The 17,598-nt window shown below is 34.1% G+C and overlaps 2 protein-coding genes across 2 annotated transcripts in view; one reads left to right on the forward strand and one right to left on the reverse strand.

Moving 5' to 3' along the window:
* The window catches only part of LOC106107315 (flotillin-2), a 164,263-nt gene that overhangs the window by 47,103 nt on the left and 99,562 nt on the right, over positions 1 to 17,598 (reverse strand). The gene's annotated exons all lie outside the window — the stretch shown is intronic.
* On the forward strand, positions 4,449 to 14,732 carry LOC106107259 (glucose dehydrogenase [FAD, quinone]-like). Its single transcript, XM_013288038.1, has 4 exons — positions 4,449 to 4,531; positions 11,854 to 12,219; positions 12,485 to 12,735; positions 13,067 to 14,732. The coding sequence occupies exons 2-4, from the start codon at positions 11,876 to 11,878 to the stop codon at positions 14,419 to 14,421; spliced, it is 1,950 nt and encodes a 649-aa protein (XP_013143492.1). The 5' UTR covers positions 4,449 to 4,531; positions 11,854 to 11,875; the 3' UTR covers positions 14,422 to 14,732.

Here is a 17,598-nt window from a genome sequence, read left to right on the forward strand (position 1 = left end):
CCCGGGGACGGCAGTATGCATAAAGCATTCCTCTAGGGCAAAAAAAGGCAAACCATCATATTCAATAAATTTAAATTGATATACCATAGGAAAATGTTACCAAGCGTTTCCTAACATTCATTTAGTATGCAAAAGTAACATCATTTCGCCAAATCTAACGAAACAATACCAATACCTATACAGGCAAGATTCATCCGCATGGAATTAAAAAAAAATTAAAACATAGCCTTTGTTACTCAGTCATAATGTAGCCTTTTAAACGTTGAAGTATTTTAGGAATCGATGCAGTAGTTTTTGAGTTTATCCGTTGCAAACATACTACTCTTTTAGATTTACTCATAGCGTTGTTAAAAACTCAAATGTACTAAAAATGGCATTTATTTATTAGTACTCGGTAGTAATATAAATTTAACATGACGGGACTCTCATAATGACCACTGAACGACTCTGAGTATCATCATTATTAACCATGTTAAATATAATTCCAATGTGTAATTATTTTGTAACTTATAATTAATGAATTAATGATAATTAAGTTGCGTCTAACTTTAACATTGTGACTCTCATTGTAAATCTTATTTAGAAAAAAAATTACAATTTAAATATGAAAATAAATAAATTGCGGAAGTTTGGTGTCGATTTTTTTAAACAACATTCACCATTGCAATGGCGAGGCCTTAATTAAGGCCAACTTGTTCCGAAAGAAATAAAAACATAGAAAGATTAATAATTTGGTTCTTACTATAAATGCCTCAGATATTTCAAATGTACTCTAAATTAAAAAAAATATGACAAGTCTGCATTCTTCCCGACTATTATTTACACCTTTTTTTCAGATGGGAATAAAGCATTCAATACTCCGCGCCGGGGAGGACGCGGTAGTTATGTGGGATTCTTCCCGTAATGGGGGATAGCCACTACACCCTTCTGTTCCTCTGACGCTTAGTGGCAGAGACACGGGCACGCTTTCGCTTTCATCCGTATGGACTAATATTTATTAGTAACTGGCTGTTCCCGTGCGACTTCATCCGCATGAAATTATAAAAAAAATATTTTATTGTTTACATTTGTCAATTACAAATATCGAAATGACATGACGTAATGACAACCTTGCTTTCTTGATGTTGACAGCAACTTATGGTTTCTTTCCCACATTAGGGTTTTTATCCTAAATATTTACCCCCTAAGTTTAATTTCGTAAAAATATAGAGCCTAAAGCGTGACGTAAGTGTAGGGCTTTTCATTTAAAAAAAGAGTTATTCGAAAATATGCTGTAAAAGCTGACATCTTAGGCAACAAAGAAGTGTGTGTTTACGCTTTATTATAATAGTATAGATAATAGTTTACAAGTAGAAAAATAGAAACCACTACATAGAATCTGATTTTTCAATTAACATAAGCAAACGTATCATAGATGGATCTTGTGTAAAACGGCAATAAAATTATTAAAACACTGCTTACAATCTGTGAATCAGTGACCGCGAAGTTCTTACGTGACTGCACAAAAAAAAGTCCTCCATTACATAACTATTCAAAAGTAGGACAATTGGAAAACACATAACAACATTTATGTACAATTTACTATATCATTTTACGTGCATAATTATTACGTACAGAAAACCGCAAACCATTTAAACTAGGTACTGACTGCTGTTACGGTATCATGATACACCGCGAGCATTCATGCAGTCAGTACACTAAGTACAACGTGTAACATGTTACACTACTCTTTATATTGTCAGTACCCAACTTTAGACATAACCCTTTAACGTGATTTACCACTGACTAAATGGAGATAAAAAAGGGATAAGAAAAAGTCTAACTAATCTAACAATGAGCGTCAAATGAAAGGGCTTGACGAGCAGAGTACGGTGCACAAAATAGAGGATAAAATATGTTGACACGTCGGACAAAATTAAAAAAAGAATTCATTTAACAGTTAAACACAGAAGAATTAAGCGACACCGGGCGTTATGTTCACATAAAAATCCAGGGCTTAACACTAGTGCAGACAAACTACAACATAGAGAGCAAATACTAATTGTCTATATCTAATATCCAAAACTGTTACACGAACTTGAACTGACTTATTAATATGCACATAGTGACACTGTCACCTCGGGCTTTTCGCAACATTTCAAAAAGGAGACGCCTAGTAATGTAACGTCCGATACCAAGCAAAGAGCCTTGTCATTGCAGGCTTTGCGAATGGATTAATTTATTACGTAGAGGAATCGTAAGGTTTCTTAGATCATTGGCAGTATGTCAAAATGTTGTGAAAAATACTATCACCAGTTTCCAGGTCATGGTAAATTGTTCTTTAACCATATATCGATATATTCATCCTCTGAAACCGATGAGTGTTTAAAAAACTGACGTTCTAGCTTCAAAATTATGATACACTAGTTGTTGCCGCGACTTCGTCCACGCAGTATTAAGGTAAAAAAGTAATCTTAAAGATACTTGTCTACGTCAGCTACCCAGCTATTTCGGAGATTGTCCGGAACAAACGCGACTTGCGGACAGACAGACAGACGGATGAAAAGTTTCTAAAATCGTTATCAGCAACGCAAATACAACATCTTCCCGAAATACAGAAAAAAATTAAAAGCTGGATTTTTTTTTTTTGATATTACAAACAGACACTCCAATTCTATTATATGTATAGATGTCTAGACAGAAAAGAATAAATAACATTATTTAAGTTGATCAACAAAAACGTCTAATAATAAAAAGGTGGAGCACTGGATATGTTGTAATCCAGCAATACAGTTTCTGCATATATGAACATCGCCAGCTGATGGCTTAAGCCTGGTCTCTATGACTCATAAACCCTGAAAAATAATCGATAGCTCCTTTGTTAACAATCATATCAAAATTTATACCACCAGAAAAAAATCCTCATCAGAAAAAGACTTTTACTAAGTTTGATTTTCTTGTACTTTGTTAAGGCTGTCAAGTCTTGTTACGAAAGTATCACTTGTGTGAAACATTCAGAAGTTGAAAGCGAATATGTGTTGAGACGCACGTAGACAACATAGTTTGCAATATGTATAACTAGTTTTCGCCCGCGATTCCGTCCGTGTCGAATTAAAAAAAAAACAAAAGTACGTAGTCTATGTGTTCTTCCAGACTAACTTCTACATCTATACCAAATTTAATCGAAATCCGTTCAGCCAACATCCATCCATCCATCTAAACTTTCGCATTTATTATATTAGTATGAACTATGATTATTTATGTCATAATTCAAATATCTTGCTGTGTAGAAGAGATTACAATTCCAACCAACGAGATTCTATATGAATGGTACTTAAAAATGCAAATGAGTTGGATCAAAAGGCTAGCTTCCGTAGCTCTATCTACATTGATCTCTAAAATGCAAACACGGTTATCGATACGAGGTAATCGCCAGCTAAATGTTCCTCTTTTGTTTCTTTTTAATTGATATTCAAAGTATTTATAAAAATAGGGTCAAATATGTCGTATAGTTTTGACATTCAAGTTTGCGTAAGTCGCCTTAAGACTGCGTCTGTAGTACAAATACTGGAAACCCATAGATTACAAAATGAAAAGAAACAGTATGTATTAACAACCTTAAAATGTTTTACAAAAGGTACAAAATCGCTTACTATGTGGTCCGTTCCACATCCGTCGTGTAGCGCTCTGTTTATTTGAAGCCTTTGAAGATAATTTTTACGCGGATTTCCTTTAGAAGTCGTTAGCTGAGTGACTCATTTGAGTCAACAGTGTCTGAGGTTCGATTCTTTTAAACCTTGTAAAAGCTTAGTCACTAGAATAATTATGTTTACAAGTGATTTTTATACATAACTAGTAATTACTTTTCAAAATTTCACAAATGTAGAATAATAAACTTACGTAATAACACCTTAAGTAGGTGTTGGAAACGATTTCATATAATCTGATTACTTACTGTCTTACTTATTATCGATGTGTCACTGAGGGAGATCCTCAATTTATTAGAAATCTCCACTTATACACTGCTTAAGTTAACTATGAACGACTCTGAGTTACAGTTAGTGGTGGAAACACCATTGCACGCACAGAAATTGCAAAATATTAGCTATAGACATGGCATATGTAGTGATGTAGGTCAAAATCCTTTGTTCTATAAGGAAGTACTTTGGGTACATTATCATCATCACCATCTTCCCATCCTTATCATACTTCTATAGGGTCAGTGCACCAGGTTTTCGTCCTTTACATCGATCATCCGTCATCTCAGTCATCACCATTTCATCTCACCTTTTACCCAATCCATCCGTTTCTCTCTAGGACTGATGTACCCATGTACTTGTTTTGGTAACTATAGGGATCGTAAGTCGATTCTAGTAATATGGTAGTCCCGATGTAGCAAGTAGACGCCTGTTAACATTGACCGTTCACTGCGAGCATTGCTTAAGCCGGCAGGGGCCACACAGTATGGTGTTGGAAAGCGTTGGAACCGCGCGTATACGGAGTTTGTTTCTTGTGTTGTGACTCATTGTGGACTTGTTTTTGTGTTATACTTGTAAGTATAAATTTAATAATTGTCATTGTAAAAATTAATTAGTTAATATGCATAAATGTATCTTTCGTTTACGCTGTTAAGATTTTAGAAACGTTATTAAGTTATGTTATCTTTGATGAGATTAAGTTGATAAATATAAGGTTCAAGCTTTTAATCACAAAATAACGAGCTTACAAGTGATGTAGGAATCGAGATTTTCATTTCTAATATATACTAATGTTATAAAGAGGAATTATATTTTTTATGTATCGAAATAATTCAAAAACTACTGGACCGATTTTAAAAATTCTTTCACCATTAAAAAGTTACGTTATCACTGACTGACCTAGATATATTTAACATCAACGGAAAGGGTAGAGACAAGAATCCATACCCTTCCTTTTAAGAAAAATGAAACATATATACATTGTCACACAAGCGAAGCTGAGGTCGATCGTTAGTTATTTTTCCATATCCATTGATAATAGAAAATAATTCAATGATGTGGTTTTTATTGTATTATACTAATATAATACAGAGGAAATGTTTATATTTTTGTATGTATTGGAATTACTCAAAAACTACTCGGCCGATTTCAAAAATTCTTTCACCCTTAGAAAGATAATTTATCTGTGAGTAACATAGGCTATATTTTTTAAATTCACGCGAGCGAAGTCGAACAGCTAGTTCAATTAATAACAAGATCACGGTACACCGGATTTGTGTAACGACTATAAAAGAGAAATATTACATAAGTGAACACATTTGGTAAAAACTAGCGTGTCTTCGCGATAAGATCCAATAATTAGACCAGTACTTCCTTATGATCGTAGCAACAAAGTAGTGTTAATCGGAAATACAAATCAGGTAAAATCAAGTTTAGACATTGTTAATAATTAACTTTGATTAATGAAATGTAACCCTTCTTGACACATACCCGGATTCGCTCGGATACAATGACAATCACATTAAAAACCTCTAAAACTATCGATATTTCTCTACTATGTTATATGTCTATTATATATATAAACCTTCCTCTTGAATCACTCTATTAAAAACAATTGGATAAAAATCCACTGCGTAGTTTTAAAGATTTAAGCCTACATAAGGACAGCGCGACGCAAATTTCTTATATACTACTAGCTGTTCCCGTGCGGCTTCATCCGCATGAAATTATAATCACTTTATTTCATTGTTTGTATTTGTCAAATGTCAAAATTCAAATGCACAAATGACAACCTTGCTTTCTTAATGTTGACAGCTTGTAGTTTATGGACCCTTTCGCACATTGGGATTTTTATCCAAAATATTTACCCCTTAAGTGTGTGTTTACGCTTTATTAATAATAGTATAGATTTACTTCTTAACGACTGAGTGATTTTGGATTAAATTTAATAAAGATTGTAGTTTGGAATATCATGCAAATTATTTAGTATATTTTGACTTGATCCAGACAAAGTGACGGGTAACAAGTAGTATGCTAAAACCAATACATCATACTGCTACAACACACCCAGTACTCTCGTTATAAATGAAAGTGGGTCTGCTCTGCTCAGCACGATCGATATTACATAATCGAATTTACCATCACATTTTGTTTTATTTTACAAAAAATATCTTGTACTCGCAGACAGTATTACAAACTTTTATATATGGCAGTTCGACTTGTTTAAGTAAAGTAAAGTAACGTAAAAGTAAAACACTATTTATAGAACAGAAAATAAATTAAAAGAACACAACTTACAAATCATGTTACTGAAAAAAAAAATAAAGATATAAATTCGTGGCCAAAAGGAGAAGGCTCAGCTAATGCCGCCTCCAGCTTGTCACTGAAAGCCTGTGACAAGCTGGAGGCCTGTAATTGTAAAAATTAAAGTAAGGAGACAAAAAACGTAAAAATCACATGTGTAATATCTGTAACACGAAATAAGTAAAAAAATATTATTATTAAGTTTATTAACTTACTACCTTTCGCTCGTAACTCCGTCCGCGTGGAATTGAAAAAAAAATGCGTAGCCTATGTGTTCTTCCAGACTATCCTCTACACCTGTACTAAATTTCACCGAAATCCGTTCAGCCGTTTAGGCTACAAACTCTAGCAAACATCCGTCTAAACTTTCGCATTTATAATATTAGTAAGAAGTTAGATTAGATATTAGTTAGATTGTAAATGTCAATAAAGCAAGTGTCAAAAAAAATCAAGTGCCAATAATCTAATGGTATTTGGATAGGGACTACCGATCTTGCGGTCGAGGGTTCAAATCCCGCCATTCGAGTATTATAAACCATATCCTAGCACATCCTTAACCAAGCAATAAAAAAGTCTACATTACATAAAAATTAATCTCTTTAGCTATACTATTAAAATATTTCATTCAAATTTCTACTAATTAATTTTGCAATCGATTGAATAAACTTTTAATATTTAATTGAATGATGAATGTATAAATATTTGCTAAGAATTTCAAGACAATTACACGCTTCGTATCTTCGAGTATGGTGGTTTCGTTATTGACCCGCTTGTAGTCTAGAGGCCTATTGGTAATTTGCGTTACGAGATTGTGTGCGTTCTACTACATTACAGTGTCAAATTTATATCTTACTAGCTTTCGCCCGCGACTTCGTCCGTGTGGAATTAAAAAAGACAAAAGTGAGTAGCTTATATGTTCTTCCAGACTATCCTGTACGTCTATGCCAAATTTCGTAGAGTTCCGTTCAGCCGTTTAGGTTACAAACTCTAACAAACATCCATTTATCTAAACTTTCGCATTTATAATATTAAAATGAAGTTAATCCGCATTAAAATATAAAAACTTTATTTTTTTCTTTACAATTGTCAGTTTTTCAATTGAAAATGTCAAAAATTCAAATGAACAAATGACAACGAAGGCCTTTGATTGGATAACAATTACCGTTACCACAGCAACCTTGCTTCCTTAATGTTACCAGCTTACAGTTTATGGTCCCCTTCCCAAATGAGGGGTTTTACCAATTTATTTACCTCCTAACTTTAATAGTGACAATATATAGCCTTAAGGATTTCGTAAGTTTTTATTCAAAAATATATTGTAATTGCTTACATCATACATAACTAAATAGTGTGTTTACGCTTTATTATATTAGAATATATTATAGATTAACAAAAAAAAAAACCATCACACGTTCGCAAATCAATATACAGGATTAGAGTAACAAATGTACTATTGGTGTCAAAATTAGCAAGTACTCTAGATTAAATAAAAAGTCAAATCAGTAAAAAAATCAGGACATAATTAATCAACAAATGTAAGTCATGGTCACCAAGTGGTTTGGACACTTTTAATATAAAAGTAGTCCTTATATCGTATCGCAATAATGTATTATTCGCTATTACATGACACTATGCAAATGAATTCAATTATTTTAATGCTGCAATTTTATTGTCCCATACTACCTTAATCAGGACCTTGTCATAGTAATCTCGTAAACCGTAATTACCTTTACCTAAACCAGAGGTTGCAAACATAATTCGGATACATCACCGATTGTTTTAATTTAACGAAAATTGATAACACTAAGAACGTTTTAGCATTTTTAAATTATCTCTTACTGTTTTACGATCATTATAAAATAAATTACTGATTTGCATTTTATTTAATTTAACCTGGGAATAAAATGTTGGGAACATCTGCATATACTTTAACATTTAAACCTTTACCATCATTATTTTAAGGAAGTCCATTTATTGCGAAATTAATAGACTTAGATAACAAATACAATTGTTGTCTCAACTATTTCAAAGTAAATTTGAGGGATGACAATATGTCTAAAATGTCGACAACAGGCATAAGATATAGGGAATTGACGCCATTGCTAACGTGTTCACTTCAGTAAGTTATTGTTAATTGCATTGTTCTGATTGATGAAGAAACATTATAATTATGAGTTGACATACCGTTGTAACGACCTAATTCACATGTTATTGTTAAAACGCACAGATGCTAAACCATGTGGGAAAATGTTGAGCACACCTGCATAATTGGAGTGAATGTGAAGGATGAAGTAAAGTACAAATATTTGATCGACTTCCCAAAAGGAGGTACTTAATTCGTCTGTATGTTTTTTTTATGTTACGCCATAACTCCGCCGCTAGTGGACCGATTTTGATAATTCATTTTTTTATCCGAAAGGTAGTGCTTGCAGGTCCCATTTTTTTTAACAACTGTTATTTACCAAAGTTTTTGCTGTTTAAAAATAATCGGATTTCACAGTTACTTTAGTTTTGCTAACGATAATAGAATACGGTTTATTGTCTTTCGCTTTTGTAATCTATGCAACAATAAAATGAAGTTACCAGGAAATCATAGACATTAGGAAGGCATATCAATGTGCGTTCATGTTATGTTTTCCTACAAAAGTAGGCTAATGGTTAGTATATTCAGTACAGTGAACAATAACACATAGTACGCACTTAACACACACCTTTGACTAAACTATCGCACAATTGTTTAGTCTCGCTATGATTCCTATGACCTTATATGGACATGCCCACAATACTCGATTTTAAGTTGTGGATCTAAACAGTTGAAACTGGGGAACAATCGACAATCGCACAACAGACTAGCCAAAGAAGTGCACTCGCTCTTAATTTTAAAAACGGAATAAAAACTAGATAATAAACCAATGCTATTTAGAAATTATCTTAAAGTTTGATTAACTCTAAAAATAATTTAAAAAAAAATGAAAAACCGCAAAAGATTTATTGCTTTACCCAAGACGCCCGGAATTAAAAAAAAAAAAACAAAAGTGAGTAGCCTATATATGTTCTCCTAAACTATCCTCCAGATATCAAGTACCGTTCAGCCGTTTAGGCTACAAACTCTAACAAACATCCATCCATCTACAATTTCGCATTTATAATTAGTAAGAAGTAAAATTATGCAAGTTTACAACCTTAGAAAATTATATTTAACACTATCAAGAGATGTTTCAATCATTAACATATGTGATATCGTGAAAGCGACTCTCAAGGTCAGACAGTGGTTCATGACATAGTCTCAACTATGTTACAACATTGCATAAAAGAAGCCTTCTTATGCAACAAGTATAGACAGAGAGTCCGTTTTATTTGCACCATAGAAGTCTGTGTTTTTTAATATTTCGTGCGTTTATCATTTTTTCTTTCAACTGACAGTTTTGATATTAAAAAGCTTTAAATTGACCCTAAACATTCTTTACGTTTATTTTGTTAAAAGAGAGAATATTTCCATAACTTTTACGCATAAATTTACTTCAAGCAAAAATTTTAACCTTGTCTATACGTGAAAGGTCAACGGACTTTTTAAATAATCGCATCTCATTTTAAAACCGAGATTAGATATGTTTTTCTACAACAATCTTCAATGTCATTACCTGCATAATAAGACAAATGCATTTACAAGTTTGTTGAAAGCAATCTATGATTTTGCAATTTCATTTTTATACTATCTTAGTCGTTATTCCTTAACAAAAACAGTCAGTTTTTAGTTCGGTTCCAACTGTTCTATTTTCCGCAACGTTCTCTATGTGTTCATCATCATTTCCTCCCGTAGGGTAGGGGCACCTGGATTTCGTCCTCCGAACAACTCTATCATACGTCATCTCAGTCATCAATCCCTTGATCATGTTACCTTTGGTGCAATCCATCCATAACTTTCTACACCACATTCATAACTAACTTTCTTCTTGTTACATGTGTACTTTCATACTATTCTACATCTGTGCCAAATATCACCGAGATCAGGTAATCGAAATACGCAGTAACAATCACCCATTCACTTCAACTTTTGTTAAGTCGACATATTAATATGAAGTATGATATAAGGCCTTCACGAACCTTCCTAGATGGGCCAAAGGTCGCGACACCTCGCGATATGTGCAAGACATTGCGGCGACTTACACAATTATTGCTAAGCAACACAGTAACACTTGTCACATACTAACCGAGCCTTATATTGCAATCGGTAAACACATCTTTTTAAAATTACAATATCTAAAATCAATGAAATTGCTGTCTATAGAAAAGGTTTATAACTCTTCAAATGGATAAGTGTCTCTGCTCTCATTATTAAAATTATGAATAGTGAAATAATATAAAAATAATTGATGAAATAATAACCAGGTATTTCAAAAAGTACAGATTTTACATACGATTCGTTCCAAACTTGCAAAAAATAAAATTGACAAATTTCATATTTAACCTGTTAAATACACACTTTTCGCAATTAAACTCCGACGGCGTTATAACATATAATTACTGAGTATATAATATAAAATATTGCTTAAATGAAAGTAAAATATTAAGTTGATTCCATTGAAAAAATTACTTGTAATATCCTTGAGATTTGAGACAAGTTTTTTTTTCATTCAAATTATACTTTACTATAAATATAGTTAAGATAAAAAAGTTAAAAGCCTTAAATTATTGAACGCATTATATTTTTCGCATTCAAACATTCATTTGTTTTATCCAGAGCAGGTTAACCTCGTAAAGTGCAGTAGATCAACTAATCAGTTGAACTACTGCAACGAGTCACGGATTAGTTGGCAACCTTGCACTCTAAAGGTGTATAAACATAAACATTTCGACTGACAGGTTAACCTTAAAGTCTTAACCTTACAATTACTGTAAAATATTTAATTCATCGTCAGCGATCGAGCGTGAAAAGCAAACTGTACATAATCGCCTTACAACTAAAGCAAGGTAACCGTGAATCTTCATGGTTACCTTGCTTTAGTTGTTCGTGCGACTTCATCCGCGTAATATTATGAAAATTTTATTACATTGTTTACATGTGTAAAATTATCAATTGCAAATGTCAAAATGACATGACATGATGACAAACCATGGCAAGCTTGATGTTGGCAGCAGCTTATGGTCCCTATCCATTAGGGTTTTTATCCAAATTATTTTCCCCCTAGGTTTAATGGCGTGAAAATATATAGCCTAAAGTGTGACGTAAGTGTCGGGCCTTTTATAAAAAAGGAATTATTCAAAAACATGCTTTAATTGCTGACATCTTAGGCAACAAAGAAGTGTGTGTTTACGCTTAATTATAATAGTATAGATTGTCATCCCCTATATTGTCTTTGAAACGAGGCAAAGATAGTCTTTGTATACAGCTTATATAGCGGTGCACACACTACTCGATTTTTAGTTGTGCAACTAAACAGTTGAATTGGCTGGGAAACAATCGACGATCGCACAATCGTTGTGTGATAGTTTAGTCAAAGGTGTGCACCTACTCTTAGAGATACCATGATGTAGTCAGCATAAAACGGTAAAATTGTTACTCTGTTCTAATAAAAGTATCATATAATTCCAGGTGAAGAAATGTTTCATTAACCATGGGTGTACTAACGGCGGCCGCAGCTGCGGCTAAGTCCGCCCTCACCATCGCCGGGATCAGCAAACTGACATTCATCCCAGCAATGCTCGCTGCAATGGCCTACTTCAACTATGACCTACTAGATCCTGAGAACAGACCTTTCAACCAGCAATACTTGAGAGAAGAATACGACTTTGTTATAGTCGGTGGAGGATCTGCTGGTGCGGTTCTGGCGAATAGACTGTCGGAGGTGGAAAGTTGGAATGTACTGCTATTGGAAGCTGGTGGACATGAGACGGATATCAGTGATGTTCCTCTACTCTCGTTGTATCTTCATAAAAGTAAACTCGATTGGAAATACCGGTAAGTTTTTTAACCAGTATTCTCCCACCTTATAGCTGTAAATATATCAGTATAAGAGACAAATATGACATTTTTACTGGTGAAGTTTAAAAAGACCAAGAATTATCTTAGCAATAACGACATAACATACATGTCTTTTTTCGAAATAGATTGAGATCTATCATATCTCAACGTTTAAAAAAAGACGTAAACATTACAAGGCTTTAAAGAACAACAAATTTTACCTCTTAACACAATTCAAAACATGCAATGCTCTGTATTCCAGAACTCAACCACAAGACTCCGCGTGCCAGGCGATGAAAGACAAACGTTGCAGCTGGACCAAGGGCAAAGTTCTCGGCGGCTCCTCAGTCCTCAACACAATGCTCTACATCCGCGGTAACAAGAGAGACTTCGACCAGTGGGAGGCTTTCGGGAACCCTGGCTGGGGATACGAAGACGTGCTACCTTACTTCAAGAAATCAGAAGACCAAAGGAATCCGTACTTAGCGAAGGATAAGAGACATCATAGTGAAGGTAAGGTTAATAAATTAATAGAGTACATTAGAAACACATGTAAATGTAGCTTCTTGTTCAAAGTAAGCCAACATCATTTAAACACGGAAACGACTCTACCACATCATTTCTAAATTCCATAATGTGACTGTAACTCGTGCGCTGCATCACAGACTAAGTTATATAATTTCATATCCACTTATAATACGACTATTTGCAAACTAGCATTCTATTGCTACCGTTTTTATTTAAACAAAATCCAATTGCTAGATATATCACTCTATTAGAAACACAAAGGTAAAATAGCAACTCAAGTGGATTTTTCATGACAAAAATTATTTATGTTTTACAGGTGGTTACTTAACAGTACAAGATGCACCCTACAACACACCCATTGGAGCAGCCTTCCTACAAGCAGGTGAAGAAATGGGCTACGACATTGTCGACGTGAACGGCGCTCAGCAGACAGGCTACGCATGGTATCAGTTCACCATGAGACGAGGCACCAGATGCTCCACTGCCAAGGCGTTCCTCCGACCAGTTCGTCTACGACAAAATCTTCACGTATCGTTATTCTCTCATGTTACAAAAGTCTTAATAGACAAAGACCAAAAACGAGCATACGGAGTTCAATTTATTAAAGACCAACAGAAGCAAATAGTATACGCTAAACGGGAAGTTATTCTAGCAGCTGGAGCGATAGCTTCCCCACAGTTACTCATGCTCTCGGGTATCGGACCTGCTCAACATTTACAAGAAGTAGGTATAGACGTGATACAAGATTCTCCCGGTGTTGGGAGAAACTTGCAAGATCACATCGCTGTCGGTGGATTGGTCTTTGAAATCGATTATCCAATCAGCTTAATTATGAGTCGACTTGTGAACATCAATTCTGCTTTACGTTACGCTATATCAGAAGATGGTCCTCTAACTTCGAATATTGGTTTAGAAGTAGTTGCATTTATAAATACAAAGTACGCAAACTCTTCTGATGATTGGCCTGATATGGAATTCATGATGACTTCTGCATCTATACCATCAGATGGCGGTACACAAGTGAAACGAGCCCACAGTATTACAGACGAATTTTACGATGAAGTATTCGGTCATTTGACAAACAAAGATGTATTTGGAATCTTCCCGATGATGTTAAGACCGAAGAGTACAGGATTTATAAAGTTACGATCGAAAAATCCTTTAGAATATCCCCTTATGTATCACAATTATTTAACTCATCCTGATGATGTGGGAGTTTTAAGGGAAGGTGTGAAGGCAGCGGTCGCTGTTGGCGAAACTAAGGCTATGAAACGACTTGGGGCTAGGTTCAACGACAAGCCTGTTCCAAATTGCAAACATTTACCATTGTATACCGATGAGTATTGGGATTGCATGATAAGACAATACACTATGACTATTTATCACTTATCGTGTACAGCTAAAATGGGTCCATCGACTGATCCTATGGCAGTTGTTGATCCGACATTACAAGTGTATGGTGTGAAAGGTTTAAGGGTGATCGATGCTAGTATTATGCCGGCTATTACGAATGGAAATATAAACGCCCCTGTTATTATGATTGCAGAAAAGGGCAGCGATTTGATTAAGGAAACTTGGTTACCGAAAAGACGGAAAAGAAATGCGAAATCTTCTAAGTTTTCAAACGTAAAGAAAATAAAAAATAACACTTTGTGTAGTACAAAAAGATGATAGTGTAATTAAACAGTAAACGTGTATATTAGATAAAACGCCATAGTTTTGTGCAAAATGCTAAAAACCAAAAGTAAGTTTTTACTGACAAATCAGTTAGATTATATTTTTTAATAGTTTCAATGGTTTTTCCGTATTCTAGTCTCTTCGACAATATTTGTGTATATATTTTGAGTTAAGTTTTTTTCCTATTAAGAACTGCAAAGGAACCAAGTTAGAAAACTTTAGATGCTATGAAATTCAATGCACCTTAGATAATTGTGAAAAAATAAACATTTTTGTAGGACAAAATTTATTCACGTGTAAATTATTAAAATAATAACTTAACATGTGTAAATATTTTTATGTGGTATAAATATATCAATATGTTTTGTTAATTCGTTTTATTATTTTTAGCAAAAATTCCTCTTGTTTGAACTTAACTTGTTATTTAAAAAAGCGCCATCTATCGTATAGATCTAACAACATTATAAAATATATTGCGTTAAGTCATAAACTTCGCTACTAGCCTCAATATAGGAATTTTAACAATTGAAATACATACATACTTAAACACATTACCTTTCTATCTGCCGAGAAGAAGAAGATACCAGACATAACACTTTACCCTCATCTATATACCAAGAACAGGAAATGTTTGTTTATAATGAATGATTTAAAAAAACTACTAAACCTATTTATAAAATACCAATAGCTAGACTAGATAGACTAGATAGACTAGCTTTCGCCCGCGACCCCGTTTGCAAGAGATTAAAAAAAGTAGCCTATGTCACCGAGATTCGTTCAGGCGTTTTGGATACAAAATCTAACAAAGATCCATCCATCCATTTCGCATTTATAATATTTGTTAAATTATTTTGTTCCGCGCGTATAAATTGCAGGTAAAAGTTAAAGTATCATAAAATTCGGACATGAACATCCTATAAACATGTCTGGCACGGAATCAGTGCATTTATGTCATCAAAGGCAAACATAACTTAAGCGAAACACGTATGTGGAAAGTGAGAGGAAATGCTCGGGGAAGCGGTTTTCATTTCACTGTTAGGATAATCAGTAACGATGTTAGGTAATACACCTATTGTACTTAAATAAATGTTAGATTAATCTTATCTTACTTCTCAATATAAATGCAAAAGTTTGGAAGAATATTTCTTTAGAGTTCGTAGCTTAAACTGCCGAACGGATATCAATGAAATTTGGCATAGATGTAGAGGATAGTCTGGATTTCCACACGTGATTTGCTATTTTTTTAATTCCACACGGACGAAGGAGAGGGATTAAATAAACATGCAATGACATTCGAATTATCCTATACTAGCTTTTGCTCGCGACTCCAGCCGCGTGGAATTAAAAAACAAAAGTGTGTAAAGTGTTATTCCAGACTACAGATTTACAGTTTTACACCTGTGCCAAATTTCCAGACACGTTTAATCGTCTAGGCTACAAACAAACATCCACGCTTCTAAACTTTCGCATTTATAATATCACTAAGTAACACTGCAATAAGTGTATTCCAGTTACACCTTTTAAATTGAACCTAATATTTTTTTAATTCTATAAAACAAACATTAGAATAATATATTCTTCCATGTTGCATGCAAACCCGTAAATATCTAGTAATCGATTAACCCATAACCATGACTTATACAAACAAATAAACCATTAACCAAGTTATTAAATACAACCATAAAGTTATAAAATCTTTCAACACACTTTACGTAACCGGAAAATGCATCCTCACTCGAGAACAATATCTGGCACATTTGCGCAGTCATCGTTGTGTTATAAACTGACCTCATGACTTACGTAACGCAGTATTTAGGCCTCGTGTCGTATAATACAACCACTTAAACTACTTCAAGAAGCGAGCCTATCATTTCCTCAAAACCGGCAACGCATTTGTAGTTCCTCTGGTGTTGCGGATGTCCATGGGCGTCGTGTTCCTCGGTGTTCTCGCCGCTCGTTTGCCCACTTTTGTTAAAAAAGTACTACAGTAAAAAAATGTATGTAATTTTTTCTAATGCTTCCATTTCCTCCAAGTTTAGTTTTTTGTATAAAAAGTCAAATGTCCAGCAGAACAATTCTTATTTTGCTCGACGTTCAAAAGCGTTAAATTTTACCACAGGTATATATTATGTATTTCTTCCAATTCTAATGTGATTGTAGTCGAAACTATAATAATTATGAAGAATATTATTCTTCATCTCAAAACACTGAGAATTAATCAGTCATATTTGGGCTTATTGTTTTTTTTTTTTATTTACAAATATCTTAAGTCCAAACTCACAGTGGTCGAATCTAAATGTGAAGTACTCTATGTGAATAGAATAAAGGAATTGTTAAGCCTAACAAACGACCTGACCAGTGTGTTATTTCCTGGGCAGTTGCATCGCGGAAGTAAATCTTTTATAGCTGATTGCTAACAGTTTATATGGCTTAAATGTTAAGACGACAAGCGGGTCTAATTAACTTACAAATAATATAGAACTTATTTACTGACAGACTCGGTAGAGTTACTTCTTTACTTAGAGTCATTAAGAGAGTACCATCGTCTAGATTTACTGTCACTAAAATCAGTTAAATAACACCCTAAAGAAACCTTAGATCGTCGGTAGCTCAGTGGTTTAAGCACTTGACTTGTAATCTACAGGTCTTGGGTTCGAATCCCGCCGTGTACCAATGTGATTTTTGATTTTCCGAATTTTCATATGTACATAATTTACCCGACGTTCTTACACTTAAGGAAAACATCGTGATGCAACCTGCACATATCGGCGAAGAAATTCAAAGATATGTGTGAAGTCAACCAACCAGCAATAGGCCAGCGTGGTTGACTATGGCCTAATCACCCTTACTTAGGGTAGACTACGAGCCCCTCGTTGGGGACGTATAGTCAGCTGGTGATGAATGAAATGAATGAAATGATATCCTTAGTATCTATTTAGGTTCAGAAATCAACAACAAAGGTTAGACACCAATTAATAACTGCCAGTGAATATATTAATTCTTTACTAAGGTATATTTAAGTAAGCTTTAAACATTTAGCAAACGGCCTCTTAACTTTGTAATAATTAATACCGTATTTTGAGTTCCTTGACAATGTCTACTTCATCTCTTAGTTGCATGGAAATGCCTACTCAGAGCACTATCTACGTCGTTATCAAACAGTTTCTAAAC

This window comes from Papilio polytes, unplaced genomic scaffold (genome assembly GCF_000836215.1).
Source record: "Papilio polytes unplaced genomic scaffold, Ppol_1.0 DF824269.1, whole genome shotgun sequence".
Classification (NCBI taxonomy): Eukaryota; Metazoa; Arthropoda; class Insecta; order Lepidoptera; family Papilionidae; genus Papilio; species Papilio polytes.